This window comes from Homarus americanus, unplaced genomic scaffold (genome assembly GCF_018991925.1).
Source record: "Homarus americanus isolate GMGI-L3 unplaced genomic scaffold, GMGI_Hamer_2.0 scaffold55640, whole genome shotgun sequence".
NCBI lineage: Eukaryota > Metazoa > Arthropoda > Malacostraca > Decapoda > Nephropidae > Homarus > Homarus americanus.
Genome location: NW_024713650.1, coordinates 1400995 through 1421074, shown reverse-complemented (window position 1 = coordinate 1421074; position 20080 = coordinate 1400995). Strand labels below are relative to the sequence as shown.

The following is a 20080-nucleotide window of genomic DNA, read 5'->3' as shown; positions in this document are numbered from 1 at the left end:
GAGAGAGAGAGAGAGAGAGAGAGAGAGAGCATAACAGGACAGAATCTCATTGGACAGTGACAACCGTTACGGATTTAGAGGAGAGGGGAGGAGAGGGGGAGAGGGGAGTGGGGAGAGAGGGGAGGGAGAGGAGATTACAGAGAAGGGGAAGAGAGAGGAGGAGAGGGAGAGAGGAAGGGTTGAGAAAGATAGTGTAAGTGGGGTGAGAGGAGAGAGAGAGGGGAGAGAGAGAGAGAGGGAGTAGGGGTAGTGTGAGATATGAAGGGAGACTGTAAGGGAAGACACAACTACTACTACTGTACTATTATTATTACTACTACTATTACTAATATTTCTACAACTACCACTATTACTACTAGCAAGAAGAAGAAGAAAAACAATAACAACCACAACAACAACAAACTCCCCATAATCTCCAGTTGACCCAATTTTCGCATCTAAATACCCCAATGGAATCTCCTGACCCTCCATGACGTGACAACCCCTCTCCCTACACCTCTAACACGTGTACTGCAGGACACACACCAGGGAGCCCTGTCTAGGTACTGCTCACCAACAGTTCTTCACCTTACTGGCTGCCAAAATTGTCCACTCTCCTTTACCTGTGTGGAAATTGCTGTTGTGTGTGTGTGTTTGTGTGTGTGTGTGTGTGTGTGTGTGTGTGTGTGTGTGTGTGTGTGTGTTTCTATTATATATATAAATATTCAGTGGGAACGAGATCCGCTATAAGACTGGCGCTCAACCCCACTGAATAAAATAAATCCCAGAATAATACGACTTTAGGCTCCTTGCGGCGGAAAATCACCTGAACAATTACATTAAAAATAACCTACTTCATAAATAACCTCAATTAAAACAGAAAAAAAGACGAAAAATAATATAATAATAAATAATTTATTTTTAGAACGTAACACACAATACCTTCAAAGCGTTCCCGGATGACGTCACGCTCAGTCAATTCACCTGTAAAAACAAAACAAACGGGAGATATTGAGAGTGGATTTATTGACGTGAGAGAGAGAGAACCTGTTACGTAATCCATCTCTCTACTAGAAAAACAACTCTCTCTTTCTCTCTCCTCATCCACTCTTTCTCTCTCTAATCCACCTAACGTTATCACAAACAAAACAACACATCACTCCAATGTCGAATCTCACCAACAAAAAAAAAAATAAAATATTTTATATCTTTGTGAAGAGTTGTGTGTGTGTGTGTGTGTGTGTGTGTGTGTGTGTGTGTGTGTGTGTGTGTGTGTGTGTGTGTGTGTATGATCAACGCCTCACGACACTTGATACACACATGACGATTAGTGATGCGTGGAGATATGTCTGTCTGTCTGTCTGTCTGTCCGTTCTAATTATGGTACAGGTCTCTCTATTTCTCCCCACCTCCTTCTCTCTCTCTCTCTTCCTACCCTCTTCCACCTACCCCAGAATCTTCCTCTCCTCCACCTTATCACCTTCCATCTCCTCCTCCTCTTTCTTCCATCTTCTCTACCTCTCACTTCCCCTTCTCCCTCTTCTCTCCCCTGTTCACCTTCCTCTTCCACCTCCCTCTTCCCTCCCCTTACCTTCCTCCTCCTCCTCTCTTCCCCCTCCTCTCTTCCCCTCCCTGTCTTTTCCCCCTTACCTTCCTCCTCCTCTCTTTCCCCTCCTTCTTCCCTCCTGTCTTCCTCCTCCCCTTTTCCTCCTCCTCCTCTTCTCTTCCCTCCCTCTCCCCTCCCCTGTCTTCCCTCCCCCTCACCTTCCTCCTCCTCTCTTCTCTTCCCCCTCCTCTTCCCCTCCCCTGTCTTCCCTCCCCTCACCTTCCTCTCCTCCTCCTCTTCTCTTCCCCTCCTTCTTCCCCTCCTGTCTTCCCCTCCCCTCACCTTCCTCCTCCTCCTCTTCTCTTCCCCTCCTTCTTCCCCCTCCCTGTCTTCCCCTCCCCTCACCTTCCTCCTCCTCTTCTCTTCCCCTCCCTCTTCCCCTCCCCTGTCTTCCCCTCCCCTCCTTCCTCCTCCTCCTCTTCTCTTCCCCCTCCTTCTTCCCCCTCCCCTGTCTTCCCCTCCCCCCTCACCTTCCTCCTCCTCCTCTTCTCTTCCCCCTCCCTCTTCCCCTCCCTTCCCCTCCCCTCACCCTTCCTCCTCCTCCTCCTTCTTCCTCCTCTTCCCCTCCCTGTCTTCCCCTCCCCCTCACCTTCCTCCTCCTCCTCTTCTCTTCCCCCTCCTTCTTCCCCTCCCCTGTCTTCCCCTCCCCCTCACCTTCCTCCTCCTCCCTCTTCTCTTCCCCCTCCTTCTTCCCCCTCCCCTGTCTTCCCCTCCCCTCACCTTCCTCCTCCTCCTCTTCCCCCTCCTCTCTTCCCCTCCCCTGTCTTCCCCTCCCCTCACCTTCCTCCTCCTCCTCTTCTCTTCCCCTCCTTCTTCCCCTCCCTGTCTTCCCCTCCCCCTCCCCTTCCTCCTCCTCCTCTCTTCCCCCCTCCCTCTTCCTCCCCTGTCTTCCCCTCTCCTTCCTCCTCCTCCTCTTCTCTTCCCCTCCTTCTTCCCCCCTCCCCTGTCTTCCCTCCCCCTCCCCTTCCTCTCCTCCTCTCTTCCCCTCCCTCCTCCTTCCCCTCCCTGTCTTCCCCTCCCCCTTACCTTCTCCTCCTCTTCTCTTCCCCTCCTCTCTTCCCCTCCCCTGTCTTCCCCTCCCCATCCTTCCTCCTCCTCTCTCTTCCCCCCTCCCCTGTCTTCCCCCTCCCTGTCTTCCCCTCCCCCTCACCTTCCTCCTCCTCCTCTTCTCTTCCCCCTCTTCTTCCCCCCCTCCCCTGTCTTCCCTCCCCTCACCTTCCTCCTCCTCCTCTCTTCCCCCTCCTCTCTTCCCCCCTCCCCTGTCTTCCCCTCCCCCTTACCTCCTCCTCCTCTCTTCCCTCCTCTCTTCCCCCCCTCCCCTGTCTTCCCCTCCCCTCACCTTCCTCCCCCTCCCTCTTCCCCCCTCCCCTGTCTTCCCCCTCCCCTCACCTTCCTCCTCCTCCTCTTCTCTTCCCCTCCTTCTTCCCCCTCCCCCTGTCTTCCCCTCCCCCTCCTTCCTCCTCCTCCTCTCTTCCCCTCTCTCTTCCCCTCCCCTGTCTTCCCCTCCCCTCACCTTCCTCCTCCTCCTCTCTTCCCCCTCCCTTCCCCCTCCCTGTCTTCCCCTCCCCTCACCTTCCTCCTCCTCCTCTCTCTTCCCCTCCCCTCTTCCCCTCCCCTGTCTTCCCCTCCCCTCACCTTCCTCCTCCTCTCCCCCCCTCCCTCTCTTCCCCCCTCCCCTGTCTTCCCCTCCCCTCCCACCTTCCTCCTCCTCCTCTTCCCCCTCCCCTCTTCCCCTCCCCTGTCTTCCCCTCCCCTCTGTCCTCCTCCTCCTCTCTTCCCCCTCCTCTCTTCCCCTCCTGTCTTCCCCTCCCCTCCCACCTTCCTCCTCCTCTCCTCTTCCCCTCCTTCTTCCCCCTCCTGTCTTCCCCTCCCCTCACCTTCCTCCTCCTCCTCTCTCTTCCCCCTCCTTCTTCCTTCCTTCCTCCTCCTCCTCTCCCCTCCTCTCTTCCCCTCACCTTCCCTCTCCTCCCTCTCTTCCCCTCTCTCTTCCCCTCCCCTGTCTTCCCCCTCCCCTCACCTTCCTCCTCCTCCTCTCTTCCCCCTCCTCTCTTCCCCTCCCCTGTCTTCCCCTCCCCTCACCTTCCCTCCTCCTCCTCCTCATCTTCCCCTCCTCTCTTCCTCCTGTCTTCCCCTCCCCTCACCCCCTTCCTCCTCCTCTCCCTCTCTTCCCTCCCCTCTTCCCCCTCCCCTGTCTTCCCCTCCCCTTCCTCCTCCTCCTCTCTTCCCCCTCCTTCTTCCCCCTCCCTGTCTTCCCCTCCCCTTACCCTTCCCTCCTCCTCCTCTCTTCCCCTCCCCTGTCTTCCCCCCTCCCCTGTCTTCCCCTCCCCCCCCTTACCTTCCTCCCTCCTCCCTCTCTTCCCCTCCCTCTCTTCCCCCTCCCCTGTCTTCCCCTCTCCTTCCTCCTCCTCCTCCCGGGTCAGTAAACACCTTAGCCTTGCAAGTCACTCAACCACACAAAATGTATTCAATGTTTTCACCACCAGCCCTTACCTGTAGCGCCTGGCCTTAGTCTCCACCAGCCCTACCTGTAGCCCTGGCCTTAGTCTCCACCAGCCCTTACCTGTGTAGCCTGGCCTTAGTCCCACCAGCCTTCCTGTGTAGCCCTGGCCTTAGTCTCCACCAGCCCTTACCTGTGTAGCCCTGGCCTTAGTCTCCACCAGCCCTTACCTGTGTAGCCTGGCCCTAGTCTCCACCGGCCTTACCTGCCCTGGCCCTTAGTCTCCACCAGCCCTTACCTGTAGCCATGGCCACTAACCTAGTGTAGCTTTGGCCTTACCTGTGTAGCCATGGCCTTGTCTCCACCAGCCTTACCTGTTATCCCTGTGCTATGTGCTTTGGTCTTTACCTGTGTAGCCATGGCCCATAACCTAGTGTGTGTGCCCCAGCTGGTGCCAGCCCTTACCTGTGTAGCCCTGGCCCTTATTTCTTTATTTGACCTCACCCAACCCTTACGTCATTCCAGCCCTTAAAACTATATAACTGACCCTCACCCAGCCCTTATAGCCCTTATTTATGTCGGTAAAACCTATATGGCATGGTGTAGGGCCGTGGCACTTGAATTGGTGGTTACACTTCTCCTCAGACATCAGAGTGCCACTTAGTACAAGGTTAAGTGCTTTTCTTAATTATATCACAGGAGACCAAGTCAGATTATTCACAACTCCTTAACAAGTCTTTTAGCATTATGGGACGAGTGCAGCTGTCGTTTTTATCTGATGATTATGCACCTAACCTAACCTAACCAAACCTAACCTAATCCAACCTAACCAAACCTAACCAAACTAACCAAGTCAACCTAACCTAATCTAACCTAACCAAACCTAACCAAACCTAACCTAATCTAACCTAACCAAACCTAACCAAACCTAACCAAATCCAACCTAACCTACCTAACCGTCCCTAACCAAACCTAACCTAATCCAACCTAACCAAACCTAACCAAACCTAACCTAATCCAAACTAATCTAACGTAGCTTATTATAACCACCACAACATCTACAAGCGTTACAACAACAACAACAACAACCGCCATCACCACAACTACAAGCAGAAGAAAATAAAAATAACAACAACAACAACAACAACAACCACAACCACAACTACCACCATCACCACCACAACAACTACCTCAACTACCTCAACTATGCCACTTAAATCATCCAATTAAATACGCATGGCGACCTATCTACGACCCTCAACTGAGATCACCTGCCTACCACCATTCTACGACCCCCCACTGAGAACCACCTACCATTCTACGACCCCCCACAGAACCACCACCTACACCATTCTGCAACCTCTAACCACCCTACACACCATTTGACCTCTCCCTCTCTCACCTCAATCAACTACGACCATTCTTCTCTGTGACATACACATAGAGGGGGGGGGGGGAGAGAGAGAGAGAGAGAGAGTTCTGGCACTATTAGACGTCAGTTATTAATAGTATCACAGTTCAAGGTGCCAGCAGTTACCCTACACCCAGTGCCAACACTACCACCTTAACCACCACCACACAGCCACTTGCACCACCACCACCATCACAAAACAGCCACTTGCACCACCATCACCACCACCACACAGCCTTGCACCACCATCACCACCACCACACCATACCACACAGCCACTTGCACCACCACCACCACCACCACCACACATCCACTTGCACCACCACCACCACCACGCACACCTACCACCACCACACACACCACCACCACCACCACACAGCCACTTGCACCACCACCACCACCACCACACAGCCACTTACCACCACCACCACCACACAGCCACTTGCCACCACCACCACAGCCACTTGCACCACCACCACCACCACACAGCTTCACCACCACCACACAGCCACTTGCACCACCACCACCACCACCACACAGCCACTTACCACCACCACCACCCACCACACATGCACCACCACCACCACCACACACACCACCCCACCACCACACACACTTGCACCACCACCACCACCACCACCACCACCCACACAGCCACTTGCACCACCACCACCACCACACAGCCACTTGCACCACCACCACCACACACCACCACCACAGCCACTTGCACCACCACCACCACACAGCCACACCACCACCACCACCACCACCACACAGCCACTTGCACCACCACCACCACCACCACACAGCCCACTTGCACCACCACCCACCACCACACAGCCACTTGCACCACCACCACCACCACCAGCCACCTGCACCACCACCCACCACCACACCAACAATCCCCACCTCAACCACCACCACCACACACTACCGCCACCACCACCACCACCACCACACCAACCACACTGCCACACCTCACCACCACCACACCCACCACCACTCACCTTGCACCACCACACGGTTCACCACACCACTCACTACCACCACACAGCCACTTGCACCACCAATTCTCTTAATCTTCATGTGACGTCAGCACTATTTCTTCTGTATGTGGGTCAGGTTAGGTTGAGTTGGGTTAGTTAGTTATGTTAGGTTAGGTTCAGGTGATATAAGGCAAGGGGGCTAATCTTCAGGTGATCTAATTATAAAAAAAAAAAGAAAAAACAAAAGAAAATAAAATATTCTGTTTACAAAGATTGATCCTCACACGAAGTCAAATAAAACAAATAAAACAACAATAATAATAATACAATACCAATAATAATAATAATAAATAATAATAATAACATTAATAATAATAATAATAATAATAATAATAACACAATAATAATACCAATAATAATAATAATAACAAAAAAAAAAAAATAATAATAAATAATAATAATAACAATAAATAATAATAATAATAATAATCAAATAATAATAATAATAACAATAATAACAATAATAATAATAACCAATAATAATAATAATAATAACAATAATAATAATAATAATAATAATAATAATATTAATAATATAATAATAATAATAATAATAATAATAATAATAATAATAATAATAATACTAATAATAATAATAACAAATAACAACAATACAGAGTATAAAGTAAATAAAAAATTAGAAATAGAAAGATAAAGATATATAGAGAGAGAGAGAGAGAGAGAGAGAGAGAGAGGAGAGAGAGAGAGAGAGAGAGAGAGAGGATACAGCTGAGGTATGAGGTGACTGACCTCAGCTGAGATTTCACTCTGACCTCTTATTCCCCACTCCCTCTCCTCCACCACACTCTCCCCACCTCTTTCCCCCACTCCACCCCCAGGTGTAGAAAGAGTTAAACAGGTACTCGTTAATTACACAGCTCTTATTTAACCATTATTATAACAGGTATACGTAATTATTCTAACTCTTACCTGAAGTAATTAATAACAGAGGTATTTATAGAGGTAATACTACTACTACTACTACTACTACTACTAATACTTCTACTTTTACCTAACCTTATTTAACCTAACCTAATCTAACACTCAGCTCTATTATAGTCACTAAAAAAGTTTAAATAACAAACCCAGAAAATATCGTAAAGTCGAAGTTTTGTATCGAATTAATAAGTTTATTGTTTAGAAATTATATATTTTGTTTTGTTTCGTACGTCTGTTATTCCTGGGACTCATTTCTGATTGGTTAATGGAACAGCCAATCAGAAGTGGGTTTATCCGTGTATACCTGCTGAATGCTTATAGGACAACAGGGGGCCAGTGTGTGTGTGTGTGTGTGTGTGTGTGTGTGTGTGTGTGTGTGTGTGTGTGTGTGTGTGGTTGGCAGTGGTGGTGTTGGACGGCTTACACCTTGTCCTCACCTCACCCAGCCAAGGAGGGAGGGAAGGATGGAGGGAAGGAAGGAGGGAAGGAAGGAGGAGGAGGGAGGGAGGAGGGAAGGAAGGAAGGAAGGAGGAACTACTACACCCACCACACAGCATCCTTCCCCCAACACAAGATGACTCAGCCGACATTACTTTCACCTGCGTAGAGGCCACACACACACACACACACACACACAACACACACACACACACACACACACACACACACACACACACTACCTTGATCATAATAACAGATAACATTGCTAAGCTACCTCTGTGTGTGTGTGTGTGTGTGTGTGTGTGTGTGTGTGTGTGTGTGTGGGCGCTTAACACAGTACTACTAACAATAACAACAACAACACCGATAACAAACACACAAATAAACACTTTATTATCCCCCTCACAACTAACCACTTTCACCTACGCCTGTCTGAGGTAATCCCAGGCGTGTGTGTCTGTCTGTCTGGCCGTCCCTGACATATCCAAGTCGTGACAACCTGTTTCTGTCGTTGCAAGGTCAAAGGGCCAAGTCATTCAGGGTCAAAGGATCAGGTTCAGACGAGATAATTACAGGTTTAACTCAGTGAGGTTCGAGCTCTTGTATATCAGGTTGTGGGTACTAGTGTCTGAACCAGTGAGCCAGAGTGACCTACATTTTTATACTCTGGTAAATATAAACAAAAGTAAGAGTTGAATAATAATAATAATAATAATAATGATAATAATAATGACCCTAGACATAGTATGGGAGAGGTCAGGAGTTAGGGGTCAGAGGTCAAGGATGAAAGGGAACTAGTCACGAGGTCAACAGGTAGTAGCATATGACCCCATTCACCTTAAAACTTACTTACAAGACCAACTTAACACTACCACTACTTAAAACACAGATTCACTTAACACTTATAAATATACTTTACTTATATATTATTGTGACGAGTTAAAGATCACAAGTGCAATAATTTGAACTCATTATGGAAGTTACAAGTCGATTACAAGTTAAGTCCTATTCTAAGATTTACAAGTCCGGGATCATTGTATAAGCAACAAGTCCAATGGTACTATATAAGCAACAATTCCAATGGTACTATACAAGCAACAAGTCCAATGGTACCGAGGCCACCAGACACACGAGAGAGGGGGGGGGGGAAGCGAACCCTGGTTAATGATGTTGTCCAGAGTGCCAAGCTACACCATATGGAGTGGCACCCTACACCATCCAAGGTGCCACTATGCCACTACCACACACACACACACGTCTCTCTCTCTCTCTCTCTCTTTCTTCCTGTCTTTCTCTCTTCCATTCTTTCTCTCTGTCTCATTCATTCTCTCTCTTATCTTGTCAAGGGGATAATGGTGAGAGAGAGAGAGAGAGAGAGAGAGAGAGAGAGAGAGAGAGAGAGAGAGAGAGAGAGAGAGAGATGATAAATAATAATAAAAACTAGCAGTACGGGTTAAAACTGGTCAATTATACCCGTCTTATGGTGCGTGGCGTGGCCTTGACCCAGTGTGGGGATACACCTGTGACCATCTGGCTACTGCTGACTCATACACACACACACACACACACACGTACACATAAACACAGGTGTATAGGTAGACACACACGTAAACACACATAAACACGGGAATATAGGTAGAAACACACACACACACACACACACACACACATGTATACACAAATGCAAACACACACACACACAAACTATGAAAGTATATCCATGTATATTACCCTAAATAAACACATCTATATAAATATGTATATTACCGTATGTATATAAATTACAGTACATGACGTAAAAGAACAGATAAATTAATGTGTATAATATAAACTACGCCATGTATACTAAGAAATATACAGGGTACATTACTTATTATGTATTAAACGCATCATTTATACAGATAATAATAATAATAATAATAATAATAATAATAATAATAATAACAATAATAATAATAATAATAATAATAATAATAATAATAATAATAACAATAATAATAATAATAATAATAATAATAATAATAATAAAACAAGATTAAATAACAAAATAAATAAAAATCCACATTAACATCATATAAATTAAATCACTCGTAATTTTCAACCACAAATATTAAATACAACTAAAAGATATTTCCTATAACGAAAGAAACTACGTAACATCATACGGAATTAACGAGATATACTAGTGAAAGTTCCATCCGGGTTACTTAAAAAAGTTCCCGCCTTTTCCAGAAATGTGTTACTTCCGGTTCCATGACGTCACTTCCGCCGAGGTTCTCATTTAACATTGTTTCGGGTCTGGTAAGGTTTCTGGTTCCAACATTGTCGTATATATATAATTTTGTTTTGATGACGTCATTAGAGTTTTTTTTCAGTGATTTATTCGGTTTAGTAATTTGATAATAATAATAATAATAATAAAGTGTATATAACATTCACTTTAAATATGACCATCATCATCATCATCAGTACCTGTCTGCAACCTTCAGCCCAGGTATGTTCACTACAGCTTTGGCCTGACCTGTCGACCTACATACCACTAATTAGTTGTCTTACACCTGACTCTACCTGTTTGTCTACCTTCATGATCTTCACTGTACTTCTGTGTGTGTGTGTGTGTGTGTGTGTGTTCGGCAATAAACTAAATATACACTCACCATCACTGAAACATATATATTAACCTCATTATTTCCTAAGTTTTTAACCCAGGATAATGATAAATACTTCAGACATACTCTAAAATAACAATAATAATAATAATAATAATAAACCAGCAAAATCAACAATGACAGCAACAGCAAGACGGTTATGAATTCACAGCCACATCCTTAAAAGGTCAACAAACGCATAAATATCTGCTGTGCGCTAACGTCTTAAATACACGGGCGGTGGGAGCCATACCTGTGTGCGCCGTGCCACCTCTTAATATGGCGCGCAACATTTGATCTAATTCAACTTAAATTTACCCCCTGGTTACTAAATTAGTCTATTATATACATTAATAGTGATTTAATAGGTTGATTTAAACATGCTCGGATGGTAGAGTTGTTTAAAATCCAATTCGTTATCAACTAATCAAATTGTAGCTCATGGTTCACTGCTACTTCAAACTAACGTCATGGAAGTAACATCCCGGCTAATGGTCATTCTTAAACAGGTAAGACAAACATATACACCGGGGGGGGAACGCCATGAACACTGCGCTGTTGGCAAGGTTCAGGGCGACTGGCGGGAAAAACACGACGTCATTCACATTTTGGCGGGAGATCACAACTTTGTAGCCCGAATTAGTCCATAAAAAACACGCCAGCCAACACTCGCCATGGGAACTAACAGCTATATGTGTTTATGTGTAACTCACCCGTCTGTTAATAATGTATGTGTGTGTTTGTGTGGCCAAGGGAGGGTGTATTTTAAGGCTATGGGTCGTAGTTGGCGGAGTTTAACCGACGATCCGCTACAGGTAAACACTATGGTGGGTCTTGTGGCCGCCTGTATCACCTATCTGGCCTTATTATCACCTCAGTAAGTGTCGTCTACGTTTATAACACTTCACCTGGGCTGACACACAAGGTACAGTAACCTAACCTAACCTACCCTAATCTAGCCAAACGTAATCTAGCCTAACCTGACCTTATCTAACCTAACCTAACCTATTCTAACCTACCCTAATCTAGCCAAACGTAATCTAGCCTAACCTGACCTTACCTAACCTAACCTAATCTAACCTAACTTAACCTAAATTAACCCAACCTTAATCTAATCTAACATGGAATAAAAACGAAATAAATAGTGATAGAATATTTTCATTCATTATTTATATTGAAATTTTAAAGGTATAATTTAAATCATTATACAAAATTTAAGGTGATATGTTAATTTCATTCAGTTTCTTGTTGACACTTTATCTCACGTGTAGAGGGGAAAAAGCTTTCACCTGGGGAATTTTTGGTAGGTTAGGTGGGGAAATTTACTAGGTTGGGCAGGGAAATTTGGTAAGTTGGTGGGGAATTTTGCTAGGTTGGGTTTTCACTGTGGCACGACCAACCATTCACGAGCCAGGGTCACACGAGCAAGAAAATGTGAAGGGCAGCAACAGCGAAATTCCCCAGGTGAGAGACAACCACATTCCTTAAACTGTATTGTGTGATATAATAATGCACACTATCACCAAACCACTATCCTTACCACCATTATCACCATCACCACCCTACCCTAACATCACCTATCATTATAACCAATCAGAATCGTTCTAGTATCTATAATAATCAACAGAAACAAAAACAAAATAGCATCGACGAGTGAATTTTGACCAATCCCAACACACCAGTCGAGGTAACAACATGGTGGCTTGTTGTTGTGATGGTATAATGAGCACTTGGGAGACGAGGTACACACACACACACACACACACAAATGAGCATCGTGCCAACACTCTACATCCCAGCCTAACTAAGACAGGTGGCCCAGGGCGTGTGGTGATGACAACTTCAGAATTAAGTACCTAACCTAACCAAACCTAACCTAACCAAACCTAACCTAACCAAACCTAACCTAACCAAACCTAACCTAACCTAACCAAACCTAACCAAACCTAACCTAACCTAACCTAACCTAACCTAACCAAACACACAGGGTTATGACATCAAAGTGTTCTTCCTCTGCACTGAGAATACCTGAGGATTAAATTGGGTTGAAGGTAAGGTAGGAAAGACACACACACACAGACACATATAAATACATACACACATACATACATACACACACACATACATACATACATACATACATACTCGTATATACAGATACACACACACATACATATACACATAAGCCCAAGGAATCCTGTTTCAAACCATACCATAAATGTGACGACCTCAAGAACCCGATTTCGACACCCAAAACCGATTCCGGCCCCCAACACCCGATTTCGACTGCCCCCCCAAAAAAAAACCCCGATTTCGTGAACTATTTACTATCCAACGCGTCAGTGCAACCTGCAACACGTCGACACAGCCGCCCATGGGGATTGCACGAGCCAAAACCCCGGAATAACTTAAGAGTCATTTGTTTATGTAGCCGCTGCAAGATCCATCCTGAGGCTCAAGTGGTGTGGTGAGAGAGAGAGGGGGGAGAGAGGAGAGAGGGGGAGAGGAGAGAGGGGAGGAGAGGAGAGAGGGGGGAGAGAGAGGGGGAGAGGAGAGAGGGGGAGAGGAGAGAGAGGGGAGAGGAGAGAGGGGGAGAGGAGAGAGGGGAGAGGGAGAGAGGGGGAGAGGAGGAGAGGAGGGGAGGAGAGAGGGGGGAGGAGAGAGGGGGGAGAGAGGGGAGAGAGGGAGAGAGAGGGGGAGAGGAGAGGAGGGGGAGAGGAGAGAGGGGGGGAGAGGAGAGGGGGGAGAGGAGAAGGGGGAGAGAGAGAGAGGGGAGAGAGAGAGGGGGGAGAGGGGAGAGAGGGGGGAGAGGAGAGAGGGGGGGAGAGGGGAGAGGGGAGGGGAGGAGAGAGGGGGAGGAGAGAGGGGGAGAGGAGAGAGGGGGGGAGAGAGAGAGGAGAGAGAGAAGGGGAGAGAGAGAGGGGGGAGGAGAGAGGGGGGAGAGGGAGAGAGGGGAGAGGAGAGAGGGGAGAGGAGAGAGGGGGAGAGGAGAGAGAGGGGAGAGGTGGGAGAGAGGGGGGGAGAGAGAGGGGGGAGAGGAGAGAGGGGGAGAGAGAGAGAGGGGAGAGGAGAGAGGGGAGAGGAGAGAGGGGAGAGGAGGAGAGGGGGAGAGGAGAGAGGGGGAGAGGAGAGAGAGGGGAGGAGAGAGGGGAGAGGAGAGAGAGGGGGAGAGGGAGAGGGGGAGAGAGAGAGGGGGAGAGGAGAGAGGGGGAGAGGGAGGAGAGGGGAGGAGAGGGGGGAGAGGGAGAGGAGAGAGGGGGGGAGAGGGAGAGAGGGGAGAGGGAGAGAGGGGAGAGGAGAGAGAGGGGGGCAGAGGAGAGAGAGAGGCTAGACAGAGAGAGAGAGAGAGAGAGAGAGAGAGAGAGAGAGAGAGAGAGAGAGAGAGCTTGTGTGAATCCGGGATCCAGATGTTAAATTTATCACCACGAACGGTAGACTGTAAGAACGCCTCTACTTAATTCAACAAACTTAACGTCACAATACGTTCAAAATGGCGTCAAAATCGAACTGAGACTCGAATGATGTTTTTTTATTTTAAATTCTTGAAAGTTTCGATGTACAAAACCTAACCTAACCTAAAATGGGAAGAAATCTCAAGTGTTCCAATTTTCGTAACGCATTCGATGACGTCACCTCACTTCATGACATCATCCCTTACGTCACGACCCCATAACATCAACACATGACGTCATCACCTTAGTCACTTCCTCCCACCCTCCTTCTTCCCCTTGGGTCTTGTTACTTTTCTTCAGATTCAGGTTACCAGATCTCCTTTCTTCTCTCTCTCTCTCTCTCTCTTCTTCTCTCTCTCTCTTATCCTCTCTTCTCTTCTTCTCTCTACTGCCTTACATTATCTCAGTCAAGCTTTTAAAGAAATTGTCTAAATAAGGGCAAGGTGACAACGACGGGTGAGAGGAGATAATTTTAAAGGAGGGGTGGAGAGGGAGAGGGAGAGGGAGAGAGAGAGAGAGAGAGAGAGAGAGAGGAGGAGAGAGAGAGAGAGAGAGAGACATCCAACCCTTTGTCAGATATGAGGCGAAATTTCCTGTAAGTAAGATAAGCCTATAGCTTTCCAACTATGATTCACTCAGATAATAAACACAAAGAGTCGAATAATAATAATAATAATAATAATAATAATAGTAATAATAATAATAAATAATAATAATAATAATAATAAATAATAAAAACATAAAAATGGAAAAAAATGAAAAAATCAGATGAGACCAACACATTAATCTTGGACGAGATACCCCCACCCTCACCAACGTCATTCACTCTTATTTACACACACGTCATTCATTCTTACTCACTGACGTCATTCAATCCTATTCACAGAAACAAACAAGTCATTCATTCTTACTCATACAAACACGCTATTAATTCTTACTCACACTCACACACGTCATTCACTCTTACTCACTAAAATTCACTCTCTAGAACACAAAGCGAGTTTATAGTTAGCAAAAATAAATAAATCACACTCAAATATACCAACTCAGGAATGTACAGCAGCAGCAGCGAGCTTATACAGTATTTACCATCCACAATGTTTGTTTATACTAGACTGTCATTTGTTTCACGTTCATTTGTTTTTTGTTGTTTTTTTAGGGGGGGGTTCACGTCACTTATACTTTTTCTGGTATCTATAACTCCACTTTCTGCTTCCTTTATGCTCTTAATTGATGTTTACTCCCATATTTAAGGTGTTGGGAGTGTGTTGGTAATTAATGGGCGTTTGGTAATGGATAAAAGGGGGGAGAAGGCGGTAATGAGGGAGAGAAATGAGAGAAGAGAGGAAGAAGAGGCATAGAAATCGTATGTTAATGATGGTATGTGGAAAGATTCTCTCCCATGTTGAGTTGATTGTTGCTCCTCCTTCACTGCCCTCCCTTCACTGCCCCCTCTTTCACCGCCCCTCCCTTCACGCCCTCCTCTTTCTCATCATCTCCTTCCCTCACATCCTGTCTCTCGTTATCTTATCAAGCTTATCTTTACGTTAAAAAATAAAATAAAAATTCTCACTGCATATATTACCAGATTAACACAAGCAGGAACACGTCAGCACAATTGGGAGAGGAAGGGAGAGAGAGGGGAGGAGGGAGGAGGTAGAGGAGGAGGTAAAGGGAGGGAGGGAAGTAGAGCGAGGGAGGTAAAGGAGGAGGGAAGTAGAGCGAGGGAGGTAAAGGGAAGGGAGGGAAGTAGAGCGAGGGAGGTAGGGAGGGAGGAAGTAGAGCGAAGGAGGTAAAGGGAGGGAGGGAGGTAGGGAGCGAGCTTATTTCTCCTGTTAATTAATCACCCTAACGCTACCTGGAGGTTAGGTTAATTAAGGTTATGTAAAATTAGGTTAGGTTAGGTTAGGTTAGGTTAGATTCTAATGGATCCCAGTCATAGGGAACCAGTTCTAATGGTTAGGTTAAGAGGTAGGCTGCAGGGCCCATGAAGCCGAGTTATTAAGGGACCTACCATGACAACACTGCATGGCTCTCCCGGCCTGAGGCCCTCCTTCACACCGACAAAAAATGACCAAGTGCTTCTCGATGTCACGACCATCTTGGGTAAAGAGGAAGGAGGTTGACCTAAGGGGGGAGGGAGGGGGCAAGGAGGGGTAGGAGAGAGGGAGGAAGGAGGGAGGGGAGGAAGGGAAGAGGGCGAGGTAGAGCAGGAAGGAGAAAGAGATGGGGCGGAGGAGGAGGGAGGAAAGGAAAAGGAGGGAGGGAAGGAGGAGGGAGGAGGAGGGAGGGAGGGAGGGAGGGAGGAAGGAGGGAGGAGAAAGGAGGGAGGGGAAAAGAGAAAGAAAAAAGAGTGAGAGAGAGATTAGGCGACACAAGGACAAATCTGCCTCGGTCTTTAAAAACCACTTTCTCTCCTGTGTGTGTGTTTATTTTGTGTGTACGTTGGTGTGTGTGTGTGTGTGTAGCTCTACGTGTGAATGCAAAGAAGCGAGAGAGAGAGAGAGAGAGAGAGAGAGCCCTTTGTTACACGGGAAGAGAGTCTGTTTATTTACCTCCGGCATGCAAGCAAAACAAGCTCTTATGACCAACGTAAACACAGGTGAGTGCACCACAGCAGCTGGGTGTTCCGGCATAGGCTACCAGCTGACTGACTCCCGAAACACGTTGAAACGCTTCCCTACACTCCAGGTATTGCAACAAGCCAAAATAAAATGGCGACGATAAAAAAATAAACGCCGGGTATTGATATTGCCAGGAGCTCCAAGAACACAAAACGACAGACATATGTAGACAAAGTGACTGCTAAATCCCTTCCCTTTTGAAATAGATGTAATATGCAATTCTATAACATCAAGGAATAGAATCTTTTATACAACAAGAAGTAATGGAAATTCAAGAATGTATAGAATACAAAACAAAAGCACATCGACATTCTATAAGTAACAGAACCCTGATCGTACGAGGTTATACACAATATAAATAATAAACAAGTGAGCATCGGGTCCACATTAAGAGATAAATAATAAACAAATGAGCATCGAGTCCGCATTTACAGCCGGTAAAGATGAATGAATTATGTATACCTAAATATTTACAAAGGTATACACATAACGAGAAAGTATAAACCCAAATCCTGAGTTGTAAATATCACAACAAAACACCAGAAATGTGTCTATAAATAGTGACTATATCATAAGTATAAATGTCAAGAATCTATAAGAGAACCAAACTCCTGAATCGTACAGAGAAGTGGTTATATTACAAGGTTATAAACGACATAAACAAAATAAGTGATACAAACACACTCGGTGAAGACAAGTGAACATGAAATACTGTTTATGTGAAAATAATCTTTGTTGTTGTGGCATTTAAAGTATATAATAAACATATGCTAATTAATGGGGGTATTAAATTGCTTCTCCCATGCATTCTTGTTTGGCCTGCCACCCTGCCCCCTCCTGCCAAGTCTTCCTGCATGCTTCAGTCTGTTTGTCTGTCTATCTTAACATCTGCCTGTGTCTGTCTGTTGTCTGTTCTATATGTCTGTCTACAGTTGTGTCGTGTATGTATGTGTGTGTGTGTATGTGTGAATGTGTGTGTGTGTCACCATCCTGTGCCAGCAATGACTCAGAGAATGACAAGCCGTGACAATACCCACCTGATGCCTGGTCATGTTACGTGCACACACACACACACACACAGTCACGTTCAAACATTCCTCTGACAAAGGCACGGCAGAATTCCTCACACCACGATTCTCTCCATTCTTCTTCTTCTTTTTCTTCTTCTCCAAATTTTTCATCCCTTAGTTTGTTCTCTCTCTCTCTTTCTCTGTCTCTCTCGCTTTCACATATACACAAACATATAATCACTACATTCTCTCTTACAAACACACACTTCCTCCTCTCTCTCTCTCTCTCTCACTGTAATACAATAAGCCGAGAAATAGTTCAATAGTTCAGTGGTATTCTCTGGTCTTCATCTTCCATAATAATAATAATATATATTTTTTCTTTACAGTTCATAAGACTTGAGAGTATAATGAACCTCCCTGATGACTGAGGATTATATGTTGTTTTAATTTGTCACACGCACACACACACACACACACACACACACACACACACACACACTAGGGGGGTGGAAGAGTGGTGAAACACTATGGATGACACACTAGGGGGAGAGGAGGAAGACATTTATAGATAGTGAGAGAAGCTCTAGATTATGTCCACATAGTCTTACATACATACATACACACAGGACATACATAGTTATACATATTATACATAGTTATTCATATCAGCTTGCTCCCATAGTGTGTGTGTGTGTGTGTGTGTGTCATCCAGTTACACACACACACATACACAATATACAAAAAAAACATTCCACACACACACCTACACATACCTAACATTCCTACCACACACACACACCACACACACACACCTCATATCCTAACATCTACCACACAGACACACACACACACACACACACACACACACCCACACACACACACACACACACACACACACACACACACCTAATCAAAACACCCTTACAGACTCACAATGCTTCCTGAGTGACTGAATGTTAAGGACAATAGCCTGAGTTTACTGAATAGTTTATATATTACCGGACGTGTGTTTGTATGTCTGTTTTAACCCCCGTGTGTTTGGGGAGGAGTATGTTTGTGTGTTTGGAAATGAACTAAGTGTTTAGGGTCTCCTCCCTCTTCCACCTCCTTTTTCCTCCTCCTATTCCTCCTCCTCCTCATCCTTTCCCCCACTCTAACCCTCCTCCTCCCATCCTTCCCTCATTTAACCTCTCCTCCTCCCCCATCCTTCCCCTACTCCTACCTTTTCTCTCCTCCCTCTTGGTCATTCCTCCTCCAGCTAGGAAGACCTTGACAGAGATACCAGGAGGGTTTCACTGACACACAGACCGCGATGATGCTGAAGCGTTTGTCAGATGTTTCAACCCAGGAGGAGGAGGAGGAGGAGGAGGAGGAGGAGGAGGAGGGAGGAGGGAGGGAAGAGGAGGAGGAGGGAGGAGGCTGGAGGAGGAAGAGGAGGAGGGAGGAGGAGGAGGAGGAGGAGGCTGGAGGGCTGGAGGAGGAAGAGGAGGAGGAGGGGAGGAGGAGGAGGAGGAGGAGGCGGAGGCTGGAGGAGGAAGAGGGGGAGGAGGGAGAAGGAGGAGGGAGGGAGGAGGAGAGGAGGAGGAGGAGGAGGAGGAGGTTGGAGGCTGGAGGAGAGGAGGAGGAAGGAGGGGAGGGAGGAGAGGAGGAGGAGGAGGCTGAGGAGAAGAGGAGAGGAGGAGGAGGAGGCTGAGGCTGGAGGAGGAAGAGGAGGAGGAGGAGGAGGAGGAGGAGGAGAGGCTGGGAGGTTGGAGGAGGAAGAGGAGAGGAGGGGAGGAAGGAGGAGGAGGAGGAGGAGGAGGAGGGAGAAGGTGAGGGAGAAGAGGAGGAGGAGGAGGAGGAGGAGGAGGAGGAGTGGAGGCTGGAGGGAGGAAGAGGAGGAGGAGGGAGAAGGGAGGGAGGAGGAGGAGGGGAGGAGGAGGAGGAGGCTGGAGGAGGAAGAGGAGGAGGAGGAGGGAGAGGAGGAGGAGGAGGAGGAGGAGGCTGGAGGAGGAAGAAGGAGGGAAGAAGGAGGAGGGAGAAGAAGGAGGGAAGGAGGAGGAGGGAGGAAGAAGGAGGGGAGGGAGGACGAAGAAGGAGGGAAGGAGGAGGAGGGAGGAGGAAGGAGGAGGGAGGAGGCAGAATGAGGGAAGGAGGAGGAGGAAGAAGGAAGAAGGAGGAGAAGGAGGATGGAGGAGGAAGGAGAAGGAGGAGGGAGGAGGAAGGAGAAGAAGGAGGAGGAGGGAGGAGGAAGAAGGAGGAGGGAGGAGGCAGAATGAGGGGAAGGAGGAGAGGGAGGAGGAAGAAGGGAGGAGGAGGAGGAGGGAAGAAGAAGGAGGAGGGGAGGAGGAAGGAGAGGAGGAGGGAGCCAAAGACCACTGTAGCCTCCATACTGGACATTCTGACCCCATTCTAACACTTATATAAACAACTGCTTGAAGGATTCCCGATTCTATCTCTCTCTCTCACTCTTTCTCTCACTATCTCTCACTCTTTCTCTCTCAC

At 46.8% G+C, this 20080-nt stretch overlaps 1 protein-coding gene across 4 annotated transcripts in view; it reads right to left on the bottom strand.

Moving 5' to 3' along the window:
• Positions 1–20080, bottom strand: part of LOC121872761 (cysteine-rich motor neuron 1 protein-like) — a 49011-nt gene that overhangs the window by 16372 nt on the left and 12559 nt on the right. For 3 of the 4 annotated variants that reach the window (XM_042375819.1, XM_042375842.1, XM_042375827.1), the window contains exon 3: positions 922–963. The exons of the other annotated variant lie outside the window; for it this stretch is intronic. In XM_042375819.1, coding sequence (XP_042231753.1) covers positions 922–963 — 42 coding nt within the window. The remainder of the gene's footprint in view (positions 1–921; positions 964–20080) is intronic. 4 annotated transcript variants of the gene reach the window in all.